This window comes from Xenopus laevis, chromosome 7L (assembly GCF_017654675.1).
Source record: "Xenopus laevis strain J_2021 chromosome 7L, Xenopus_laevis_v10.1, whole genome shotgun sequence".
In the NCBI taxonomy this organism is placed as follows: Eukaryota; Metazoa; Chordata; class Amphibia; order Anura; family Pipidae; genus Xenopus; species Xenopus laevis.
The window spans coordinates 83,803,559-83,817,211 of record NC_054383.1 but is presented as its reverse complement, the minus strand read 5'-3'; the positions used below and the strand labels follow the sequence as shown (position 1 = coordinate 83,817,211).

General features: G+C 42.4%; 1 protein-coding gene across 1 annotated transcript; it reads right to left on the bottom strand.

Annotated features, from left to right (window-relative positions):
* Positions 1-239: 239 nt before the first annotated feature.
* On the bottom strand, positions 240-10,618 carry XB5857568.L (provisional ortholog of apolipoprotein A1 L homeolog). The gene is given in 4 exon segments (NM_001086574.1): positions 240-1,121; positions 7,260-7,395; positions 9,270-9,335; positions 10,602-10,618. Coding segments are annotated over 3 exon segments (753 nt in total). The 5' UTR covers positions 9,313-9,335; positions 10,602-10,618; the 3' UTR covers positions 240-547.
* Between the last annotated feature and the right edge of the window lie 3,035 nt (positions 10,619-13,653).

Below are 13,653 nucleotides of genomic sequence, written 5' to 3'. Positions count from 1 at the left end.
CTCTGTCAGGAAAATATTCTGTCAGGAAAGAAGATGCATGTGTCAGTCCATCATTCATTCCAATAGGCTGTTAGTGCTCAGCTGCACTGAGTACTAACCTTCATCCAAACTGTTAATCCCCAGTACAAGTTAAAGCAAAGTTTATATTACTTTTCTTCACTGGAACTGATCATTATATCAAGTTAAATCTAAAAGGATCATTATTTTTTTTTCATAACAAACATACCCCTCATATTTTATGACAATTAAGCAAGTATTTTAATATAAAGGATAGAATTTCTTGTTAAAATGTCACTGAGTCAATGGACTCATTTAAAATGGCATCTCACACAACACTTATCTGAAACAAATCGTTATTCAAGCAGTCAAAATAGTGAATGGCGAAATACTTTAGCTAATGATAAGCAGAATTTATAATAATTGGTGATAAGAGAAGTATCTTCACAATTTTGAGCTATTTGCAATGGATAAGATAGACTGGAAATAATAGAGTGAATGAGCGAATGAATTATTTGTTCTTTCACTTTTTTACTTTCTTTTTGGTTCATTAGGCTTTTTCGACGAAAGCTGCTTTAATATCATCCAGTAGCTTGAGCAAATACTTCTGCAACTCTTCAGCATGTGGGTTTGCCTCAGATTTTAGGTTTTCAAAATAGGGTTTTGTGTGTTCTCTGATCGCATCCACTTCTTTGTTAATATACTTCCTTATTTCATCTACGTCATCATCCATCTCTTTCCTGGCCTTTTCCAGCTCTTTCTGCAGTTCATCCACATATGGGAGCAGAGTGGCCCTCAGACTCTCTACTTCGGAGCGTAGCTTGTCCCGACCACTTGTGGCAGAAGCACTAAGCGTATCAAGAAAACGTTCAACATTTGTTTTGACATTGAAAATTAATTTATGGCTCATTTCTGCTATGTCTTTGCCCAATTGTTCCATGTGTTCATTCCAGCGTAGCTTGAAGTCCTTCAGAGCTGGGACGACTTTTGTTCTGAAAACTGGGTACTTCTCATTTAGTTCCTTGTCAAGCTCTTCCCAGAAGTCTTTTGAAATTTTCTCAAGCTCCTTTTTCAAGTCATAAATGCTGTCTCTCATAGTAACTAAATCTTTATTAAGCTGCAGTCTAAAACAGAAAATAAAAAATATGATTTTCCATTTTGATGTTATGTCATAAAGCGAGTGAGAGGGACAAAACAAGAGAAACAGGGAATGCTAGAAAAGGAGATAAAACATATGATGTGCAAAGTGTGACAGTGCTTAAAATACATAGTAATAGTGATGGGCGAATAAATTCGGCAGGCTGAATTAGCAGCGAATTTCCATGTTTCGCGGTCAGCGAATAAATTTGCGAAACTGCTGTAAAAATTTGCCAGTGAAAAAATTGTTGCGCGTCAAAATTATTCGGACACCCATTGACTAATGCATTTGGACAAAATAGTCGTGCATATAAAAATTGGCACTTGCGTCCAAATTTACTAGGGATGCACCGAATCCACTATTTTGGATTCGATGGATTTGACCAAACCCCCGAATCCTTCGTGAAAGATTCGACCGAATACCGAACCGAATCCTTAATTTGCATATGCAAATTAGGGGTGGGAAGGGGAAAACATTTTTTACGTCCTCGTTTTGTGACAAAAAGTCACACCGTTTCCCTCCCCGCCCCTAATTTGCATTTTCCAGCAGAAAGGCAGGGGAGGCAGTTCAGGGAGATCAGTCGCTCCGAAGAAGAGGAGATTTGTCGCCTCTTTGTCATTTTAGCCAGAGGAGGGCAGGGGGAAGGCAGTTCAGAGAGATTGTCGCCCCGATAATCTCCCCGAATCTGCTCATGTGGACTAACCCTTACAACAAATTAAAAAGATGCCAAATCCAAGTTGATATTTAAACCCTTTGGTGCCAAACTATTTAATCAAAAAATCCCCCCTCCATACACGACGGCTTTCACTGGTGAGCGGGCTGCCGGGGGGCCCTGAGAGGGTGCGGGCCCTGGTCTGCTCGCACCCCCTGCTCCCCCGGTAGTTCCGCCACTGGTTGTTCCGTAAAATGTTTAGGAACACTATGATTAAGCGTGAGAACTTTTAGCTTCTTAGATATATGGTATTAATAGTACTGATAATCTATATAGTTTAATCAGTGTTAATTTCTATAAATATATTTGTATTTTATGATCTATACAGATTATTTTTTCATGATTTTACATACTTATGGTTTTATGTGCATTTGAAACTTTGGTAATTGATATTCATAAATATGATTTCATTGTGGGTAAATCTTTTGCTGTTATTGTGGTTATATCTAATTTTTTAAAATCGGGTGAATAGGATTGAATTCGATTAGAGTTTTTTCACACCAAAAAAATGTTTTTGTTTTTTTTTCAAAGTCCACCAAACGACACCTAATTTGTTGTAGGAGGTCCCCCATAAGCTAAAACATCAATTCGGCAGGTTTTAGATTGCGATTAGTCGAAGTTGAATTCTTAAAGAGACAGAACATGATGAATTTTGAAATTCTAATTTCGAATATGGACTATTCCCTAGTCGAATTAGACTAAAATAAACTCGAAATTTGAATTTAAAAATTAGAATTTTCAACCATTCGACCATTCATAAATCTGCCCCATTATCTCATTCTAAATGTCCTTCTAGCTGGGTTTTTTAAGAGTATCTAGAAGAGCTAATAGGCATTATACCAAATCTCACCTACTGTATCTTCAGAAGAATACAGGTCATTGCAGAATGTAAAGGTATGTAGAGACCCTGAGATTTGGGTGTATTTATCTCAGGCATTCCTCTTTAGTATTTGGACACCTAAGGGTCCTTTAGTTAACTCAGGCAGCTATGTCCCTAGCTGGGTCCACACTAGTACCTGGGGATTGTCCACTAGATGGCACTGTGTGATAATATAAAAGGGTTTAGCACCATGAGGTCTGGGTCTGTCCTGGGACTTTGCCTCACTGAGAGGTACTACAGGTCCAGGTCTGCCGGAAAAGTTAGTTAAGTGTAAGATAGTGTTAGTAGTACTGTAATAGTCGCTCTAGGAGTGAAAGTCAGCTCAGGGTAGCTAGTGAGCAGATGTGGCTCCAACGAGGAGGTGTAGTGGGGTTAGGACCCCGTGGTATTTGAACCACTAGTGCAGGGACTACAGTGGGTGAGTTGAGGACCAGATAGGATACCAAGACCCAAGATCCCAGGCTGAATACAGTGGGTGAGGTGAGGATCAAGTTCGGTGCCAAGATACAAGACCCCAGGCTGAGAAACCCTTGCCTTAGTGTTTCACCAGAGGGATAGTGCCTAGTGAGAGTGGTAACTATTCCCCACGTCTATTGTTGCTGTAATACTGAATACTAGCCCGTTTGCTGCACCCTGTAATCTCTAGAGGGATTATTGCTGTGTGAAGCTATTCTATGATAACTGTGAACATCAAAGTGCCTGTGAACTACTACCTTGTTACTGTTCTCTGTAAATAAACCAGTTATAGTTTACTGCAAAGAAACTGTCTGGCTGAATATCCTGCTGTATTCATCTACACCAGGTACCGGGAGTTGCACGGGTACACTGGGGGTCTGGGCACACTTCAAGCAGTTTTAGCCTGGTCACACATTGCCTTAATACACAGCGAAAGTACACTCAAGGGTGTGCTACATTTGGGGGCTCGTCCGGGATAGCTTTATTGAACTCATTGCTGTGAGAGAAAAGTGTGACAGGCGCTGCAGTGCCGGACCAGAGAGGAAAAAGGCATATTGGCCTAGCGCAGCTTGCAGCCTGAGTTCCGACCGCCCTAAATTTACTGTTGCCTGAAGGAGAGGGCCGACCGGAAAGTTGTGTGCCCACCTTTCCAGATTGGTGGGGAGAACCAATCAGGATCGTGTAAAGTGGCGCCAGAGGAAAGGCGCGAAACTGCGGTGAGTGACGTGGGCCGAATAGACAGCCGTACCACCCTGTTTAGCCACCCCTCCCCGAGATCAGGAGGTGTGTTACCAACCAATGACAGTATGGGAAATTTGGCGCCCAGCTGGGAGGAGTGGTCTGGCTGCTGATGTCACGGCGGCCATCTTAGGAGGGCATTGTGAGACCAGCTAGTGAGCAGAGCAGACGCAGTATCAGAGCTCTGTTAACGGTGTCATAGAGGCAAGCCCGAAAAGCAGAAATGTCAGATAGTGACCAAGCCAGTTACAGGTCACTGCAGGAGAGACCAGCCGGAGTCATGCTGCTGGATGCCGGCTATCGCTATATTTGGGCAGGACTTTTTGCGGCTGATGTGACGGATGAGGGGAACCCTATCCCGGTTCCTATTTGTGGAGGCTGCAGTGCCATGGTTTATGCGGAGTTGAAGCAGATTGCCTCCATATGCCCAAAGTGTCAACGGCCTTGTTGGATCGGGCCTCTGCTGGACGCCAAAGACCCGGTTGTGTCCAGGCCTAGCACTCCGGTCCCGACTGTTACGGCGCCGTCCCCAGCCGAAGGAGGAGATGGGAAGGTGAGCGGGGAATTGTCCGCACCCGGGCCTGGGTTAGCGGAAGTTCAGGGCACCCCTATTGAAATCGTAGACACCAACAAGGGGGAGGATAGTGCCATTGCCCTACCCGCGCCAGCTGCGCTACCTACCCCACCCACCACTCTTATGGGCCAAACCCCAAAGGCCTTGCCCGCTAGTCCACCCGCCTCCACTGAAGTGCGAAAGCCTGCAGAAGGAGACTCTAATGCTCCCGTTAGCCGGAGAGTCCCGGTTCAAGTTCGGGGTAGGTCCCCTGGGGCCCGAGGACCACGTGGCCGATCTACATCCCGGGGGGTGTCCAGCGGAGGGACAAGCTCAGATGGGGGGATACCTAAATCTACCCTGGCATATGTGGAATCCGGGCAGGAAGAGGTGCTGGCCCCGATATCCTACCTGAAGGGGTTAAAGGAAGGAAAAGTGCCCACGGGTGGTGTGCCCCTTTCGGCCGAAGGGGGTAGTGTATCCACAGGTGAACCGGCCCCTGGCTGGGAGGAATATGAGGCGGAACCAGAGGAACAAGGAGGAGCGGCAGCTGAGCCTATGTTTAAACTCCCCCCAAGTTTCTGGGCCCCGCCAAAAGTTAGTCCTGAGGAGGAAAAGAACTTTTGGGTGTTGCCTGGAAGGGCTGATCCCACTATATTCAAATCAGTGTCTCGCATCCAGAGAGTCATAAATTTCAGGGTGAACCGACTCTGGGGGTATTACATGCCCTATGCCCCACTCTGGGTGTATGAGAGGGTGGAAAACGAGCTGGATGACTGGGTGGTGGAAGAAATCACCATGAAGGAGAAAATGCCCCCTAATATTCTGATACACTCAGAAAGGCCCAAGAGAATGCAGGCTTGGGAATATGTCCGCATGTTGGAGCAGGAATGGTGGTGGGGCCGCACCGTGCTGAAGCACGCAGTCCACAGCAGCGGCCAGTACAATCCTATCCCGAGGCTGTTCAGTGTGGAAGTCACTGGGGATCAAGGCCAGAAGGTGGAGAAGCCTCACCCCAGATATTACACGTCTTATGAGGATGTTAAAAGGCGTTTCACGTACCTGGTGTAAGTCCTAAGGGTGATCAGGGACTGTGATAGAGTTCTGCGACCGTTGGTCATGCTACACCCTGGAGGGTGCTGTTTTCTGTTGTGGGGGGAAGGGTGAAGTAACCACCCCCAGTTAAAGTTGACCGGAGTAAGTCTTTTGTTTGCACTTCGTTGCTAACTGTTTATGGAGTTCAAGGAATGGAGCTTTATTTTTGTTATTCATCTCTGGGTTGAGACACTTCAAGTTGGGGAGGCTTCCCCTGGAGTCAGGACTCATAAAGAAAAAGAGATTCAGGTTTGATCTGCAGCATGACTGAAACCATGTTGGACTCTGTAGTGGGTTCTTTATTTTTAGCCACTCTAGGGGTGAATCGCACCCACCTGGAAGGAGGACTTTGGCAAACAACCCAGAGACTGTAAATAGTTAAGGGACACTTGTCCCAAAATCCCAATTCCCTTTTCCCGCCTAAGTGCATAAATAATAGAAATGTGAATAAAGAATTTAAGTACAGTGTTGGTAATATGTAGGGTTAATCCCGAGGTAATAGGATTTGGGGGCCACGGCCATGGACCCAGTATGAGGTTGCATTAAAGTATTGATACAGTGCTCAGGAAAAATGCATGTTTGCAATATTTTTGTTTACAGGATCCATTGTACTATGGGCAGTCCTCTGGAGAGGCTGTTGAAGCGTGATGTACAAATAGTAAATGTTATTTAAAATGTGATTTATTGTGCACTTGAGAGTAACTGTTTAGTTTGTCAACGGGGACGTTGACGTTTCTAAGTGGGGGGAGAATGTAGAGACCCTGAGATTTGGGTGTATTTATCTCAGGCATTCCTCTTTAGTATTTGGACACCTAAGGGTCCTTTAGTTAACTCAGGCAGCTATGTCCCTAGCTGGGTCCACACTAGTACCTGGGGATTGTCCACTAGATGGCACTGTGTGATAATATAAAAGGGTTTAGCACCATGAGGTCTGGGTCTGTCCTGGGACTTTGCCTCACTGAGAGGTACTACAGGTCCAGGTCTGCCGGAAAAGTTAGTTAAGTGTAAGATAGTGTTAGTAGTACTGTAATAGTCGCTCTAGGAGTGAAAGTCAGCTCAGGGTAGCTAGTGAGCAGATGTGGCTCCAACGAGGAGGTGTAGTGGGGTTAGGACCCCGTGGTATTTGAACCACTAGTGCAGGGACTACAGTGGGTGAGTTGAGGACCAGATAGGATACCAAGACCCAAGATCCCAGGCTGAATACAGTGGGTGAGGTGAGGATCAAGTTCGGTGCCAAGATACAAGACCCCAGGCTGAGAAACCCTTGCCTTAGTGTTTCACCAGAGGGATAGTGCCTAGTGAGAGTGGTAACTATTCCCCACGTCTATTGTTGCTGTAATACTGAATACTAGCCCGTTTGCTGCACCCTGTAATCTCTAGAGGGATTATTGCTGTGTGAAGCTATTCTATGATAACTGTGAACATCAAAGTGCCTGTGAACTACTACCTTGTTACTGTTCTCTGTAAATAAACCAGTTATAGTTTACTGCAAAGAAACTGTCTGGCTGAATATCCTGCTGTATTCATCTACACCAGGTACCGGGAGTTGCACGGGTACACTGGGGGTCTGGGCACACTTCAAGCAGTTTTAGCCTGGTCACACATTGCCTTAATACACAGCGAAAGTACACTCAAGGGTGTGCTACAGGTATATATGAGAGTGTCAGTAGTAATATTATATTGTGCTTACTCTTTTCCAATCTCAGTGTTTTCCAAGTAGTGTACATAATGCTCCCCGAGTATTTTCACATTATTCACAAATGTCTCTAGTGTTCCGGGCTCTGGCTTAGGTTCATCCTTCATCCAAAGGAAGCGGCATTCACTCCCTGCCAAGCAAAAGAAATAGCTGACAAGGTACAAAGAGCAACAGCAATGTCCACACAGAACAAGAGAGTTGGATGCCAAAGTACATAATTACTTAAAGGAAAACTATACCCCCAAAATTGAATACCTAACGTTTATATCAAATTAAGTGTCATATTAAAGAATATTGTCAAACTGGTATATATATATTTAAGCAAATATTTCCCTTTTACATCTCTTGCCTTGAACTGCCATTTTGTGATGGTCTGTGTGCTGTCTCAGAGATCACCTGACCAGAAATACTACAACTCTAACTGCAACAGGAAGAAGTGTGGAAGCAAAAAGAACTCTGTCTGTTAATTGGTTCATATGACCTAACATGTATGGTTTGTTTGTGTGCACCGTGAATCCTAGGATCCCAGGGGGCGGCCCTTGTTTTTTAAAATGGCAATTTTATATTTATGATTACCCAATGGCACATACTACTAGAAAAGTATATTATTATGAAAATGGTTTATTTACATGAAGCAGGGTTTTATACATGAGCTGTTTTATGCAATGTATTTTTATAGAGACCTACATTGTTCGTGGGTATAGTTTTCCTTTAATTTTGTAAGTGAAAAGAAGGAAACAACTACTGTACAAATCACTGTGTTAAATAAAACATATTTAAACAGTTTCATTTTATGTTACCAACACAGGAACAAAATAAATAGTAATGTGGTATGTGCAAAAGTTGCAAAATGTCAAATCTCCACTGTTTGTGCAAGGTCCCTGACCCCAATTACCTTAATAACCATTAACATTGCCTTGTCACCTGTTGACAGTTGGAGATCTTAATAAAATCTCTGACACCCCAAACTATGGCCTATAGTTCAACAACCAAGAAAATAAAGATAATTGATGCTTACAAAGCAGGCAGCAGCCAATCAGGGCCCCCTTAGTTATTAATTCATTGGTTACCTAGATCATTGAGAAGGGGCCCTGCCAACAATGGATCCCCAATAGAAATATATGAGCCACAGCCCCTTAGTGACTTCATGTTAGGAGAGCCTCACATCTGTATTTATGGGGTATAAATAGGTATGGGCAGCCCAGTTCCCACATTTCTGGGGGTCATTTAAGTAGCAGTTGTATGTATAGTGAAAGTGATAGTCACTGTGTCACACGAAATTGTCTGTGAATGTGCTCTGTTTACAGTAAGGCTAATGTAATAACCTGCCTGGAGTTGACCCAGGGACCTGGTGTTCTTATGCTGTCTGTGTTACCACTGCTCTATGTGAGCAGACATCTAAGGCCCTGGTTCACTCCTATGGCTATGCTTGGTAATTGCTAGTAAACATGGCTTGTTTCACCTGTTACCGTATTGTCTGTTTGGTATTGACCCGGCCTGTCTCTTGACCACACTCCTTGTTCTCCGTTTCAGTTATACATTACGGCTACCATGCCTGCCCAGAGCTTTCCCCTTGGTCCTCCCATTTGTTCAATGTATTTCTGACACAAAAGGGCATATATGTATATGATCTGGACCAGGGGTGTAACTACAGAGGAAGCAGACCCTGCAGCTGCAGGGGGCCCAGGAGGTATAGGGGCCCCATTAGTATAGAATTTCAATAAATATTGATAAAACAGGTCAACGTCTAGATATTTTGGGAGCCTGAAAAATAATTTGCTGTGGGGTCCAGTAATATCTAGTTACACCACTGATCTGGAGCACATCAGTAGTGTTTAATCCATGATGGAATCCATCACAATGTTAGGGCCAAGAAGGATTGTGTGCCATTCTGTAGAATATCCTGCATCCAAGATGTGCCGTTCTAAAAAAGAACTATAAAACAGTAAGTGACTCTCATTCCTGCAATAACCCTCAATGCACAATGAACTGTCAACTCCATACCTGTGAAGAACACCAGAGCCAAGGTTACAACCACGATCTTCATGATTGCAGTTTTAATTTGTTAACCTGCAAAAGGAATAAAAAGGAAATGGTCCTTTAGAATCTGATGTACAAGATTCAATGTCCCTGACCCCAAGGGCAGGAGGAGATGAAAAAAGAAAAGTTGGCAGGCATTAGCAGCAATTTAAAAGGGTGTGACATATATTCTCTTCTTCTCACGTTCTCTTTCCTACCCAGGACTCTCCACCATTTCCCCCAACTTAAACCAAAACTCTTCTGGCTATGAACTCTCTGTTCTTACTATCCTAAACACTTCCCTCTTCAGTCTGTATCTTCAGCATGTATACTTCAACTACTTTGAAAGCATGGATATGTTCATAGATGTAAAGATCCAGCTGGTGGTCCAAATCTGTCTTATTTGATCAAGTGCCCCCTTCCCCCTCAAATCAGCAGGAATAAGGGTTTATGACGAGAACAGCTTCTATGGCCCAATGCAGTTCTTGCCCTGGCAAGATATCACTGTGGCAGGGTTTTTGTTTGGGTCTTATACCCGGCCAATAAACTGCCATTCTGGAGTGGCCAAGTCAATTGCTAACACTGTTCATGGCTAATGTAACCTATTAATAAGCCATTAGTTCAATAAACTGTTAACCGAAAATTCTCATCATTGTAGAGTTGAACTTTATATCTCGACACCTTGTTTTCTTATCTCTGTAGATTGAAACTATAATTGCCAATTTCTAGGAGAATAAAGTAATTCAATATTATTATGGTTTATGTATAGCACTAACTTCTTAATGTCTTTTATTATTTTTGATAAGGTAGATAATGTAAACTAAAGGGAAAGACAGAGGCTGTAGATTTATGTTTCTGATTTCATTCATTTTGCAGTAATGAGATTTGGCCAAATCATTATGCATATTTTTCTCTCTCTCCTAACTCTTTTGAAGGGGTTTATTGAGTGCATTATCACAGTCAGCAACCAGACATTTAATTTTGTAGCTTGTCCTGCAAACTTTTGCAAAACATTGTATTGTTTAAAAACACGTCTCCCGCTATCCAGCTCTTCCTATTCCCTCCTTTTTATATCTCAAACTACTGCGCAGGGTCGGTTTGTGTAACCAACTACTCTCTTGAGTTTCATATCTTGTATCATCATCCACACATATTTTGTTGCTCTATACTAATTTAGTCTTTCATCAGTTCCCACCAGACCCAAAAACCTATCATTACAGAGTGAACCCCATTACCCTCATACAAAAGCAAAACAAAATGAAAACATATTTATATATAATCAAATCAATTACAGCACCTAACAGGTAGGTCCCTTACCACTTATGCCGAGTCTGATTTCTCTGTGATAGCAGGGCTACCCCCAGCTGCTGTATATATAGATAGTGCACTTGCCACCCCCATTGGGCAAAACACCAACCAGTTAAGCAGCACCTGGCTAGACTGCAATAGTTCAAAGGCTGATACAGCTACGGACGGAGCAATAGGCTGGGTGCCATTAGGGCACTGCAGGAAGAATTTTTCTATTAGCAATAGTTGGGCATGTGATACTTGCTAGAGTACCTTTCCCAGTCTTCCTACTGTTCTACAGGAAACTATTATTTTAAGCAGGGATATTGCATATTATTATCATATATTATAACTTGCTAGTGAAAAGGCCACATACTGCAACACTTTCAGGGGAATACTCCAAAGAGAACTTATGCCACGTAAATCGCCAGCGAGATGGCACTCAGAGTGATTTGTTTTCCAAAGTCGCCTCACGAGGAAACTTCGGGCGACTTCAGAAAAAAAGCTCTCAGAGTGCCATCCCGTCGGCGATTTACATTTCTCCCCATCTCCCCGAATCTGATTGTGTGTCTCTGCCCTTACTGAAAATTTGAATTCTGCTCATAAACAAAACACGCTGGAAGGTTTATCAGAAATAAAAAACAGGTCAAACTCCACAGAAATAAAGTTTTTTTTACTGCAGTCCAGATCTGCAGATTAACCTTGTCTGCTCCTTTGCTGAAACAGGTCCATCTTATCTTTTAGAGCAGGAGCAGAGTCCACTTTGAGTCTCATTTACTAAAAATGGATTAAGGATTGCACAATTATTCACAGCAGTGAAGCAGAAAAATAAACGTGAACTTATACCCAGGGGTCCACAACCTTTTTTACCCATGAGCCAAATACAAATTTAAAAATAGTTGGGGAGCAACACAAGCATGAAAAATGTCCTGGAGGTAATGTCCTGGAGGCTAAGCCTGAAATGTTTTTGTAACTAATAATTTGTTATATTTACCTCCTCAGGCTATGAGCACTGGTTAGAAAACAGATCTCCTGCCTGAAATGAATGATTACAGGAGAACTAAGACAGTAAATGTGTATGTATATTACTATAAGTGAATATTTGATAAACATTATGGCTACAGATTATGGCTCTGGACAGACTGTGGGTAGCAGTGTCATATATATTTCTCAATTGAAAGGCATTATATAGGGTGCATTTTCTTTCAAATGATGTTCCCTTTGGGATAATCTACTATTTTATACTGTAATGGATTGCATTTGTACTTTCTTCCACCTAAGGACTCTTTCATCACCTAAGGACTCTTATTACTTCAACACATTATATGGACACTATCACTTTAAAAGTGAACTATGGACGCTATCTCTTAAAGGGACTTAAAGGGATGTAAAGACAAAAAAAATGTAATTGCCATTTTTACTTTCTTTAATGAAACAGAAATCTATCTCCAATATACTGTATTTAAAAAATGTTTCAGATGGTCCCTAACTGCTCTGCAGGGAAACAATCATTACTTCCTAGAACTCAAGCAGCTTTGTTTGTTTCCCTGTAGAACAGCAGGCAACTGTGTAGAGATTTGTATCCGTAGACCAAGTGCAGTCTGCATATTCTGATTATTAATCAGTCTTGCTGTATCGGCTTTTATGGTAGATATTATTTGACTTGTGCGGTTTTAATAATTTATGACGAACCCTAAGCTTAACCTCCCAACTGAAGCCCAGACCAGCATGTGTATATGCATGGTCTTGGTCTTGCAAAGATGTTTAACAAAGTTACAAGATGATGACCCCCTTCGGTCAACTTAAAAAAAAACATAAATCGTTTGTTTAATTAGGCTTATGGTGCAGTAAGTGCATGTTTATGTTTAGCATACAAAATACAGCATTATTCTAATTTAGACTTTAATTCACCTTTAAAGGGGATCAGTCACCCAAAAAAAATGATTCCAAATCCTATTTTATCATGTAAGTCAAGCAAAATGAACGTTACTTACACTGTATAAATTATTTGACTCTTGTTTCTATCAGTCTGGGAATTCATAATGATATAAAGCAGGCAGGAGCCATTTTGTGGACATGGTTATAAAGGCAAGCCTTGTATCATCTCAGAATCTTGTTTGTGCACCCGAATGGGTGACCTGATGTCCGTCCCCATGAACTGGTTACACAATTAAATGGATAAGAGAACTGGGGGGATGTGGGCAGTGCAGTGACATCTAGGAAGAGCTGAATGGAAAGTGAAAGTAATTGCTTGCTCCGCCTCTATGCCTAAGGCATAGAGGAGGGGCAGACAATATTTGATTGACAGCTGAGATTTTTAAATGCGTTTACAACAGCTATTAAAACAAATAATTTGGATTTTATGTTTAATTTGAAAAGGACTTTTATTATACAGCTTTTATGTCTGGATGACAGGTCCACTTTAAGGAAAGAAAGGGCAGCAACGTAAATAGGTGGAGGCGGGCCCTGGTGCGGTGATGGTGATGCTGCTGTGTCTCCTATAACATGTTCAATCCAAAGCCTACATGAATGCATCAGGTTATTGTTTGGATGCTGCAGGGTATACTGGTTTTAGTGCAGTGTGTGTACATTTCTAGATTAAACCATAATGTGGCGTTTATATTTTGTGTGTACATCACTGTGACTGTATGGCAGCATAAGAACCAGTTCAGATGGATTTGTAAGTTCTTACAAGGTTAAAACTGACAGGATGGAGGCCATGTGCTGGCTAATACTATGAGTGGGCGTTCACAGGAAAATCTAGCACATAGTGATTGTTTATAGAAAATAGGTCAATTAAAATAAACAGAGTTTAGGACAGAACAGAACAGCAAAGTAGGTGGCAAGCTGAGATACAAGTATATACAACAGGTTAGAGGTCAGGGCAAACGTTTGGCAAACAATTCGAGGGGGGTCAGAACTGGGGAGTCAACAAATACAGGGTGAGGACAGGGACCGGAACACACACTGGGGGATGACAGAGTTAAGTCACAGAGAAATACTCAATGATTTAGCAACAGAAAACAGGAAGAAGCAGGTTTATATAGTATATGGTGTAAAAGAAGACCTCGGGGGTCTCCAT